Source organism: Electrona antarctica (assembly GCF_951216825.1).
Source record: "Electrona antarctica genome assembly, chromosome: 21".
Lineage (NCBI taxonomy): Eukaryota > Metazoa > Chordata > Actinopteri > Myctophiformes > Myctophidae > Electrona > Electrona antarctica.
The window spans coordinates 20,973,041-20,985,805 of NC_136802.1; the positions used below are offsets into that span (position 1 = coordinate 20,973,041).

A 12,765-nucleotide genomic window follows, 5' to 3' on the forward strand; every position below is an offset into this window, starting at 1 on the left:
ACAAACACACAGGCAGCTCTTGTTGCTTTTGACACATTTATTTCCCTTCATGTGAGTACGGCATCAGTATCTGCGTGATTTCAAAATGAACAATAATCAGCATAGACACAAACAATGGATATTCTCTGACAAGCATTTCTCCACACAGCATTTGAAAGTGGTAACATACCTGCGGTCAAAACCATTTGCCCCTTCCGGGTCAATCCTCCCTCACCATACCCGTGAACTTGACACTTAAATGAACAACAGCGCCACCCCAAGGTTACATGAATGCGCTTGGCCTTGGTACTCATTTGGCCCTTACATGCACCTTTAACTATGTGACAATTTCTTTATGATAATGTATGATTGTATTGATACTCGTGATGAAGATGATCAAATAAACTAAACACGGACAGATGGAGGGACGGGCAGGGTGCAAAACATAGTCTCAGCCATGCCTTCTGGCCTGGCGGAGACACAAAGTAGTCCTCCAGCAGTAGAGCTGCTTCTATGCCAATACAGTTCATGCAGCAGGTCTTCCATAAACAAAAGTCGTGACAAGTGAACTCCACTCCGCGTTCCGTTATGCCCCTGGATCCCTCCGAGGCATTTCAAAGTCACCCGGAGAGACCGGCTCTCTCGCTCACGACACGCCTAGACATGCAATTATCATCAGCTGCCCTTATTGATCCCGTTATGTCGCTACTGAGACCCGGTTGCGTTGAACTCAGACGCCATCGCTAATGGCAGATATACTGAAGCACTGAAGCACTTAGAAATTCCATATGCCTCTCAGGAGACACTTTTATTTATATTGCATAAAAACAACACATCAGAGAAAAAAGAGGGTTCCTAAAAATACATAGATTTAGTCGACTAAAATCTTTTGATATTAAAGTCAACTAAAACTAGACGCAAATGACTAAAATGTGATGAAACTAAATTGAATTTTATTCACATTACAAGACTACGACTGAAACTACATCAGAATTCGACACCAGACTTGAGGGTGCATTTCATGACATTTGGCACAAACGTCCATTCGGGGAGTCCAGGGTGAACTGACGTGACAAGACCTGTCAGCGCATTCCCTCAGCCGTGACGGCAAACCGGGCGACATACGTGCTAGAAGAGTCAGAATGAAAGGTTGATGTGAAGCCACTTCATTCAAAGGGCATCTGGAAAAAAGTTGCATGTGTGTGTGTGTGTGTGTGTGTGTGTGTGTGTGTGTGTGTGTGTGTGTGTGTGTGTGTGTGTGTGTGTGTGTACCCGCAACAACTTCTGTAAACAAATGCAGCAGCTATGTGGGGAAAAAAGAGGGAGCGACGCGTGATTATGAATCCCACCAACGTTCTAGGGTAGACCCGCCTCACCATGTGTCTGATTGGCTCCCGGGAAGGCATCGTTTTACTGAGGTTAGGCCGTTCGGGTTAGGTTTAGGGGGGTGCATACTTAGTTTAGACTAGTCATTGGTTAGACATGGCCCATGGGTTAAGGTTAGGTTTAGGTGTGCTGCCCCGTGGGAGGTTAGGTTTAGGTTTAGGGTTTGAGATAGGTTGTAGTTGTGGGACTAATGACTGGTCGCAAAAACGAGAACTGTCAATCACAACGACTACTGGCCAATCACAGCAGGGCGTTCCTAGAACTGTGGTGGGATACATGTGTCTCACCCTGGACTCTAAAGCTTGACTCTTAAACCCCATGTGTTATTGTTTAGTCCCCTGAGTGAATTTCATTCATTAATCAATGGCATCGCGGCTGGGCTGTCACAATCATATCCCACTTCAGCATAAAACCTGGGCTGTCACAATCATATCCCACTTCAGCATAAAACCTGGGCTGTCACAATCATATCCCACTTCAGCATGAAACCTGGGCTGTCACAATCATATCCCACTTCAGCATAAAACCGTGTAAGGGAAAACAGGGCCTGTTGTCTTCTCGGCGAGACATGATAAACAGCTGCTGTTCTTTCTGTGGCTGTGATTTATTGGCTGTTTTTTTTCCCCCTTCGGTGGTGATATCTGCTCTCGCCGCCCCCGCCTAAGGATTGGCCGCCGGTCCGCCGACATCATGTCAGCTTTTATTTACTCGTTTGGCTGTCCAGTTCGGGTACGCGTACGGGTCACTTCCTGACCGCTCCGTGTGCTCTAGCCCTGCTCTCTGAATCGCACTTCCTCTGTTCCTGTTGATCTGACTGTCACTCTATGTCTAATGTCTATGTTAGCATACAAACTAGAACTGTTCAGGGGCTTCGGCAGGCCAGTGAGAACGAAACGGCACCGTGGCAGAGCAGAAGAACTTCGGGTAGTGCCTTGCTGTCTGTCTGTCTGTCTGTCTGTCTGTCTGTCTGTCTGTCTGTGGCACCATGTACCACTATTGGGCTATGTCATAATTGCAGGTGGTCATGTTTTCAAACGTTTACAATTATATATAGTACCTAAACTTTGTTAAAACGTATACAGAAATTTGAAATCATATTTCAAAAGTCTATCAACTTTTGAAATATGGGAAAAGAAATGCTTTAAATTAAATATTGACTTCTAAAGGGCTTAGATTAGCCCTTAATATTTCAGACGATATTTAACATGTCAGTATTTCCCTACATAACATGCAGTAACTACAGGAAAAATACATTTTAAATACATTTTAAAGTGTTTCAACTGGTCGGTCAAATGAGATATCGGCAAATAAGTGATATTACACAAATTGTACATCTGTCCTGTCCTTGAGGTAATTGTTTATTGCCCAAATCCAACAAAGGCTAATTTGACCGTCACCTTTGGCATACACAAATACGTCGGTGTGACCAAAAACATCCTGTATATTGCACTTTGGCTTTGCAGGGCAGTATAGTTGTGGGGAGGCGGGGTGGGGTGGTCCTTGAGGATTGTTCAAAATACGCCAGTGGTCCAGACAAGAGTTCCATCAGCGAACATGTGGAAGCACCGCTCCGAGCAGACCACATAACAGCAGCCTGTTAGTGTGGCTTTCTCCCCGGCAGCCATTCTGCATTCCCATCTCCGGCGCACTGTCCCCACGCCGCCTCCGATCGGCACATGAATAATGATCACACGACGCAACGCATGCATTACACAGTCAGAGTTACAAAACGCTTTGACTGAACTGTCGAGAAGGCGCCGCGACTCTGGCTCTTCATCACGTTTCCCCGGAAGATTCCTACGAGAACATTAAAGACAGAAGAAAGAAAAGGGTTCCTTCTCTAGACACAGCTGTACAAATGAACACTGCTTGGGGGAGAAGTTCTTGGTGACGGCGCGTTGTGCTACGAATGATGTACACAAAATGGTTCCTTTCAGGCTAGTTTGTTTTGCAGCATACAAACAGGTGCTTCTTTGTAGGTTGAGTTGAACATATTTAGCAAACAAAGAGTGGAATGAATGAATGAAACCTTGAATGTGTGCCAAATCTAATGAGGCTTTTTCTCTCATTTGTTTGTATGTGGACTAGAATTTCGCCGCCCTTCGGGCGGCTCATCCTAGTTCCGTTGCAGCGCAATGGGAAGAAGGAAATTGCGAGATTTGACAGACTCCACTTCATGTTTCAGCTGTGTTTTTAAACCCAGTATTGTGCCCTTCACATGTATTAACGGATGGGTATTATTATTATTTGTTGTATTTTATTTTCACATCAAAGCAAATTAAATAAAATTAAAATAAGCACACATGAAACTGCTTTGTACTGTTTTGGTTTACTTACAATAAGTTACTGTTTTTGGAAACCAAAAGATGTTGAGAATGGAGCAGAACATACTGTAGTATATTGTTGTGGGGACCTTGACTGCATTATAGTAGGCCTACAATCTTTTGGATTGCAGTGACCCCACATTGTTTCTTCGGGAACAATATTTGTAGTTACAATGAGGGCTACATGAGCCGAAGGGAGAGAAACACGTCGCCTCTCTCCAGTCCGTGCGTGGCTGAATAACAACGGATCGCATCGCTGACTGACATAAACGCACAGTTACAATTCAGAGGCACTTCAATAAGAAAACTCAACTAATAACGCTTGTGTGTGTTAATCTGCCCGATGCTGACGTTAGTATATAATGTTTAGATTGTTTTCCTCTTGTACATGCGTTTGTGGGCACAGTGGCAGGGGGTGAAAAGCCGATTTGTCCCATGGTGTGCACTGCGCAACTGTGCAGTGTAAAACATGCTGAAATCAAACCACACACACACACACACACACACACACACAGTCACTCAGTCACAAATCGTCCACAGTGTGATTACGTGTCTGCAGTGACACTGATGCGAGGTTACAATGAGTCCGTGGTGTGGTGAGACTGGGAAAGGAATATTGCGCGGAAGACCTTGGCATCCGACTGCGCGCGTTGTGTCGATGAGATGGGCGCGTTGGGAAATACCGCACCGAAGCACACTCGCCTATTAGTTTGCATTGCATTTGCACAGTGCGCTCAGTGCGATATTTCCGAACGTGGCCGTTGTGTGTGTGTGGGTGTGTGTGTTGCGTGGGGATCGCCATGTGAGGGGGCTAGCCAATAAGGGCCCTGTGTTGCATGTGGAGAATGGTGTAGGTTAGTGTGTGTGGTGTAGCCGAACGGGGTGGTGAGAACATGAGGGGGATGTAGCACAGCAATCGGTGACCCCTACATTAAGCTGTGTTGCTCCCAAGATGCAGTGCAAATGCGTGTAGTAGCAACCGTAGCCAATGGGAAAACAGGATGCAGTGTTGCCAGGTCCGCGAATTGTAAGCGAGTTGTAAGTAGCGTGTTGAATGGCATTTTTTCTGGGGTTGTTTTCATAGACCTGGCAACAAATTAGGCGGGGGTGTCGGTGCTTGTGGCGTGTTTGTGTTTATTATTGATATTGATGTTGTTTGTGAGTGTGGACGGGAGGCGGCTGTAGTGGCAGTGCAATGCCAGTTTTTACGCGGGTGTTGTTGAATGTGGGCGTGCGGCGCGACATGAGGAGATAGCCGTGGATCGACGCGGAGGGTAAGTCTGTGACGTGTTAGTGTGTTGTTGCAGTGTGTGTTGCTCCTGCTTGGCTTCGGCACCCAGCGTGTCAGTGGCGTAGTAGCTGGTGACTTTGGGTATTGTGTTGGGCACATGTTTTCACTTGTATAATAGATAAAGGACCATAGTGAAGTCTGTGTTGTTTATATGTATGTCACGGGCAGAAACCTCTTATCTCTGAATTCTTACTTTTTGTGTTTTTTCATAAATTACCACCCGACTTGATCATACTTCAGAGTCTCTTAAAGCATCAAAAGCCATCAAAAACATGGCTCGCAAAGCGTCTGGCAACGTGGCTCGCAAGGCGGCTCGCAAGGCGGCTCGCAACGCGGTGCGAAGCGATGCGCTTTGAGCTGGTAGCTGCCTTTTGAACATCTGAAAAGTAACAGTTTTAAACATCCATGGTTTCCACCCGACAGCGACGATTTCTGTCCGTCCGTCCGTCCGTCCGTCCGTCCAACCGTCCGTCCGTCCGTCCGTCCATTGGTCCGTTGCAGCCAGTTCACTGCGTTTCTGTCTAGCTGCCCTCACTGTCTTTAATTGAATGACTGCGAGTGTGGTTTGTTCACACACTTTTGCATTTTCCTATGCACATGAATAAATCAGTGGCTATGCCTATCTGGAGTTCAGTTCTTCACTGGAGGCAGAGGGGCTGCTATTAAAACTGTCAGCTCTAGACTCCCTGCTGTCTGTCTGTCTGTCTGTCTGTGTGTGTGTGTGTGTGTGTGTGTGTGTGTGTGCGTGTGCGTGTGTGTGCGTGCGTGTGTGTGTGCGTGTGTAAAAGCAAAAGTATGTAGCATCACAGTCATTTTAAGTAACCACTTCATCCATTTATATATGCGTGCTTCTGGGGGTCCCTGGTACAACATAGGGGGGCGGTCCACCACCAAAATTAATACATATCAATCTGGGGGTCCTTGGCACTAAAAGTTTTGGGAAGCGCTGATGTAACGTTCTGTAAGTCTATCTGTCCACCTCCCCCTTCTCTCTCTGTGTCTGATTGTTATGCTGTTGGTAGCCATGCAGACAGGCAGGGCTTAGCGTCCTTGCTTATTGCCCCTGCCTGCGTTTCCATTAATAAAACACATATCCATCACGTTGGCTGCGTTCGCACTCGACATGGAGTGATGACTCACTCACTGTAATGGTGCCATTCAGCATCAATCTAGCCATTTCAAAAGATATGCTAGTCTCTGGGGCGCCTCCATCTCATCAAGGTTATCACAGTTTGGAATGTTTCCTTAAGTTTTCTTTTCTTTTCTCTCTCTCTCTCTGTCTCTCTTTCTCTCTCTCTCTGTCTGTCTCTCACCCTGGACGATCCGTCTCTCCCAGGAGGATTTCACGTGGATTTGGTTCAACAATGGGCCCAAAAAGGATTTGTGTCGGTGATGCTGAGAGAGACCCTGTTTAAACTCACATTCCAAGGGGGAGCCAAAGAATCACGTTCAAAGCCACCGGCCCGGGATTAATACCAAGCAAGGTTGGAGCTCTGTTTGATATTCACACACTATCTCTGGAATCTGTCTGCATAATTCTCTCTCTACTATTGCGTTATGTGGGATACATTCACAAAGGCCCCTTTTCCACCGGTTGGTTCCCAATGGGAACCGGTTCAGTTCTTCTTGGTTCTTAGTCCATGAGCCAGAGCTCCAAAATTGGAACGTTAATTATGAATTGAGTGGGCAATACTATACCTATATTAGATTGTTATCACCATGAAAGTTCCATTATGTAGGAAAATATGCAAAATAATAGAAAATATGAAAAAGCTACTACTGTGGAAGGGTTATCATGTATATGTATATGACTTGTATTGATCCTATAAACAATGTAATATAGGTCTAGATTTTCCCACCAATTTTGGAGCTCTGGCTCATGGACTAAGAACCAAAAAGAACTGAACCGGTGGAAAGGGGGTCAAAGTGTCTGTCTGTCTGTCTGTCTGTCTGTCTGTCTGTCTGTCTGTCTGTCTGTCTGTCTGTCTGTCTGTCTGTCTGTCTTGAAGTGGACAGAAGGACAACACAGGAATCAACAGTGAAGTGGACAGAAGGACAACGCAGGAATCAACAGTGAAGTGGACAGAAGGACAACACAGGAATCAACACTGAAGGCACCGTTCACACCTGAGAAACAGCTCAGTCTGTCTCTTCTGTGTGTCGCACGGCTCGCAATGCATTTTCTATGGGAGTCACGTGGTTTGACGAGACAAGCTTGTTCCATGGGAGGGAGGAGGGCAGAAGACAGCCAGGGAGCAAGCTTGTCTCGTCAAACCATGTGACTCCCATATATAAAATGAATTGCGAGCTTGCGACACACAGAAGACACAGGAGACACCGAGGAGACAGCTGTCTCTTAGGTGTGAACAGCCCCTAAGTGGACAGAAGGACAACAGCAGTGTGAGGATAACGTGGAGAGACACGGCCAGCGGTCATTAACGACAACAACAACAGGCTGGCTATGTGGTCCAGTATGCTCTCTGTATACTGGTTCTGTCAACGTTCCAGATGATGCCCATTAAAAGAGAGAAGAGGGACAAAATGTTCTCTCATTATGCTTTGTTGTCTCTTGTGTCTGTCTGTCTGTCTGTCTGTCTGTCTGTCTGTCTGTCTGTCTGTCTGTCTGTCTGTCTGTCTGTCTGTCTGTCTGTCTGTCTGTCTGTCTGCCTGCCTGCCTGCCTGCCTGCCTGCCTGCACATCTATCTGTGTCATTTTGGTGTTCCTTCAATCCTTCTACTGTCTTTTTCTCTAAGCCCACTGGCCGTGTGATTTGGTCTATAACTCATAACTACATATGTAGTCTACCCTTCTCTCTCTCTCTCTTTCTCTCTCTCTCTCTCTCTCTCTCTGCAGTGTTTTTTTTAGGGAGAAGGGAGGCAAGAAGAAGAGTGGTCGGTCGCCATGGCAACAGCTAGCTGGCGCCGGGTGCTAGGCTACCTGTTTGCTGTTCTAGTGATGGATAGAGAGAGAGAGAGAGAGAGAGAGAGAGACTATGGGAAACAGCAGATCCTCTCTCTTTCTCATCCTCCTGTCTCTCTGTGCATCTTTCACTCTTGTTGCTCTCGTTTTCCATGTGGTGCTTTCTCTCTTTTCTTCCTTCACTCTCAATCTCTCTCTCTCTCTGATCCTTACTAGAATACTAGAAGTATACAGTAGCATGCTGACTTTCTACTACTACCTTGCTTATGGCTGTCCATCCACACACGCACGCACGCACGCACGCACGCACGCACGCACGCACGCACGCACGCACGCACGCACGCACGCATGCTCGCGCACACGCTAGCAGAGAGCAGGTACATGTACAGGGGGACTTTTGAGATATGAAAAAACAAGGGAATGACGAGAGAGGGGGAGGACTTGAGGAAGAAGTGCCGAGACGAAGGCAGAGACTCCCAGTGACAAAGCAGTTGCTATGCCAGAAACCAGTACACGCACGCACGCACGCACGCACGCACGCACGCACGCACGCACAAAGTAAACAAAGCACAGGAGCAGAGCTGTCAGTATGATGTTGGAAAAGATGACCACAGCATACCAACTAGCCTGTCAGAAGTCAGAACACACACACACACACACACACACACACACACACACGTGCGCACACAAACACACATGCGCACACACAAGCGCGCGCGCAGACTGCTGATGCAGAATGTGAGCCGTGAGAGAAACATGGTGTTTCTGCCTTTAAGCTTAAAGTGCTCTCGGCTGGGACTCTGTGTCTGACAAAACACCAACATGCTTTCTGACACCGGCTGCTAATGTCAAGCAGCAGAGAGGATGTTTTAAAACTATTGTCTACGTGCCGAGTGCTGGTTTAGCGTACGCAACATTTCTGCGTAATGATCCTGAATTGCTTTTTACCGCCACTTAACTCCTCCCCACGCACATTTACAGTTGGAGGCCATCGATATTGTCCTTTTCTTTTTGCTGAGGTTTGCGTGATCTGCGCAAAAGGACAGTTAACCCATTTTGGGCGGGAACCCCTTTTGGTGTTTTAAACATTATGTTATAATTTAGCTATTGAAAAATAGCAGATCTACAAGCTCATAGCGCGCCACCGAGTGGCGCGCTACGAGCTTGTAGGTCTGCTATTTTTGAAAAATCGTGAAAATATTTATTTCAGAAAACTGGAGGATTTAGAAGGATTTTTTAAAATTTTGAGGTCAGGCCTAAATGGGTCAAATGATAAGGGACAATATCGGTGGCACCCAACTGTATGTGTGTTGTCACTGCTGTTGTTGTTGTATCCTATACTGGCTCACCTGCCAGCGAGGAGCCCCCACTGGGAGGATGTAGCGCCTCCGTAACACTCCTCGCGCCCAACTACTTCATTTTTCCATTCGTTATTTCAGTGTGTGTTCAGAATTGTAATCTCGCATAAAGGAGTGCTGTAAATCCATGCGTGGAAAACAGCTCCTCTTAAATGGGGGGGGTGTGAGAGCAACGCTGAGATATTGCAGCAGAAATCTGGCGGTCTATAATCATTACATCTGCAGATGGGGCAAGTTTTTACCGACAATCATGGTTCTCGTTCCTTATCGTCCATTATACGGCTCTGCAAAACCCCACAGCAATAACCACGACTACTGGTGCAGATTACATCCTGTCAACAGGAAAATTACTGTCGTCATCACAGAAGTGCTGAGATTATGGTGCATTTCTTTACACGTTGCAGGGTTTTTCGTTTGTTTGTTTGTCTGCATGAAAAGTAAACTCCATACCCATCATTTTCGGAGGTTTGAATCTGCATTGTATAATGGCTTACGTAGTCCTGAAGATAAACACAGCATGCATGCGTCCGCCATCTAAAGCAGTCCTTCAAACGTTCTGTGCACAAGTTTGGTCTCCGAGCAGAGATCGCTTGCAAATTTGACCCTATAGCCTAGAGGAAGACTTTAACCAAGGGCATTGACCCATTTAGACCTGAGGACACATCTGTGTCACCTTATAGCTTTTAACCACTTTAACCATTATTTTAAACTTTATCTGTTGAAAAATGGCAGATACGAGCTTGTAGATCTGCTATTTTTGAAAAATTGTGAAAATGTGTGCAAATCACTGCAAAGGATTTTAACTCAAATATTTGCTTCTGGGAGGGTCCCTGAAACAACATATTTTCAGATGGGGGTCTGCGACCAAATACATATAATTCTGGGGGTCCTCGACATGAAATAGTTTGCGAACCACTGACATAGAAACGTAGTTTCTTTCCGAAACCTGATGACATTTGTAAGAATCAGGTCAAACACCAACCGCTGGCAAAGTGTGCGTGCGTGCGTGCGTGCGTGTGTGCGTGCGTGCGTGCGTGCGTGCGTGCGTGTGTTATTATACCTGTGACGTCTAGCGGTATCACGTGGGCGGGCGTCCGTCGTCCCAGGTGGTGCCAGCGAGGTTTGTCCGCTATGGGGGGTCCCGCGGTGGGCGTGGTGGCACTGCTGCTGCCGCTGTTGTTACTGCTCCATGCCGCCAGGGGGCGGTCCGACCCGCAGGGGGAGGGGGAGGGGGACGGGTTGGCCACGCCCCTCAGCCCGAACACGGAGGACGAGGTGTCATCGTCGTCGTACAGCTGTTTGGAGGCGGGCTGAAGGAGGAGAGGAGTTTGATTGATTGATTGATTGACATTGTTATTTCACCGTATGTAGAATGTGGACGAACCATGATTAAGCTTAAGCATCACACTTACACTACAACAGGGTCCACCATTTTCAATTGATCAGAACATTTAGTCGTACAAATATAGGCCTACACTTCTATTAAAATAAAGAAAGAAAGAAAGAAAAATAGGAGGACCAATCAGGTGGAAGTTATGCTACACGCCGCTGGTTCCCAAACACTGGGTCGCGGAGCCATTTTTATGGGTCTCTTTGTTTTGAATTAGTATCATTATTAAAGGGAAACACATGTACAGTATGGAAAAAAGGGGGGTGGGGGGGGACTTTGAGATCGGTTTTGAAGGAGTCTAGGGATTCACATTTCTTATGGTGATTGGTAGGGCACAGTCACTGTAATGCATGTTCTTTCTAGAGCCGTCATGCCGCAAAATAGATCTAGAATTTGTTTAAAAGAAAAAACAGCAGCACACTTCTCCCCTCTGTCTGGGAAAAGCAAGCAATCCTAGAATTCAGTAAGTCAGCAAATGCACGGTCTGGTGAAATCACCCTAGACTTCGTTAAGTGATGGAAGAATAAGGGCTTATAGTCTGGTAAGTTCATCCAAATTCCGCAGAGCCAGTGGAACTATAGGCTATAGCATCCAGCCTGGATGCTATAGCCTATTATATGGAGCGACAGTCATTTGACAGCTCTGACTGCAGGCAGAAGGCCTTCGGTCCACACAGTGCACCTTCTGCTTTTCACATTAGAGAGAGAGAGAGAGAGAGAGAGAGAGAGAGAGAGAGAGAGAGAGAGAGAGAGAGAGGAAACTGAGAGCGGTTCAGATCAGCAGAGAGAGTTGGCTACAACCTTAAGTCCAAATAGGACTTTGTTCATTGACACAAAGGTGCTTAGATGCTGCCAAGAATGAGAAAACGGAGATTTAATTCAGAGCAGAGGAGAACTATAGCACTGTGGGAAGATGGAGGAAAGGTGTGGGCAGTGCATTAACAAACGTATAAAAGAGGGAAAGAGTGGCTAGGGCAGAAAGGGAGCTTGTGGCTAGTGGGTTAGCAAACATTTTTAGCTCAAGACCCAAAAGAGAAACTAGAGAAGCAGAACTGCAAACATGAAGTTGTTGACTTATTGTGATGGGATATGAGAGAGGATATGAGCAGACGAGGAAGGTCTTGAGGAAGGTTAGCGCGTGCCGTGCACGTTTTGTTGTACGGGGAGGTGGAAGAAGTACTGTAGTCAGTGGTTCCCAAACGTTTTCATGTCAAGGACCCCCATGTGAAAAAGGTATGCCAGGGGCCCCGATAAGAGAAGATCTGTATGGCTCTAGCAGTGATTCTAAACCGGTTTAACTTAAAGGACCCCCAGTTTGACATGCATTAGTCTACTGACCCCCATTTAATACAATTTCTTTTTTTTATCAATGAGACACTATTTTATATTGTAAAATCGATGTAAATTTAACTTTGAGAGTGTAGAAATGGATTTGTATCACTCTCAGAATATCTCGATGTATACTCCTTTACAAGTAAAAGTACCGTATTAAAAAGATTACTTCAAAATCTCCTTAATAAAGGAGTAGTTCACAGAAAAAAAAAACTTATTTCCATCTCAATTTGGGGGTCCTTGACACAAAAAAGCACTAAAGTAAAGCGATGCACACTTGCACGTGTGACGTTCGTGCGTGGGTGCGCACGTGTGTGTGTGGCATGAATGCGTGCGTGCGTGTACCAGGAATATGAAGTCGGGTCTCTTGTTGCACAGGGACTCAGGCGAGCGGCTGAGCGACGTGGACAGGTCGTCTGAACTGTGCGAGGACGTGGGGTGTCTGAACGTCTGGCCCGTTAGCTTGGTGTCGTACAGCTGCTCCTCAAAGTCTGCCCCCAGAAAAAAAGAACACACACAGAATTTTTTTTATAACATTATTTAGCAGTTTTTTCTATCGTAAACATGTACACAATATGCGAAATACAAAAGGCCGTATAAAACACATATACATGCACACATATATTTGGTAGACTTGACTAACAGTAAAAGCTTTGCAGCATTAACATAACGCACGCACGCACGCACGCACGCACGCACGCACGCACGCACGCACGCACGCACAACATGACATGTGACAAAACCAGCATGCATAAATGTACCAATTTGCATACAACAACACAGAAAC

The 12,765-nt window shown here is 46.2% G+C and overlaps 1 protein-coding gene across 1 annotated transcript in view; it reads right to left on the minus strand.

Moving 5' to 3' along the window:
* The window catches only part of nhsl2 (NHS-like 2), a gene marked incomplete at its 5' end in the record, with an annotated part of 170,799 nt that overhangs the window by 13,010 nt on the left and 145,024 nt on the right, over positions 1–12,765 (minus strand). The window contains 2 exons of the mRNA XM_079491260.1: positions 10,318–10,567; positions 12,324–12,469. Of these exons, the coding sequence (XP_079347386.1) occupies positions 10,318–10,567; positions 12,324–12,469 (396 nt within the window). The remainder of the gene's footprint in view (positions 1–10,317; positions 10,568–12,323; positions 12,470–12,765) is intronic.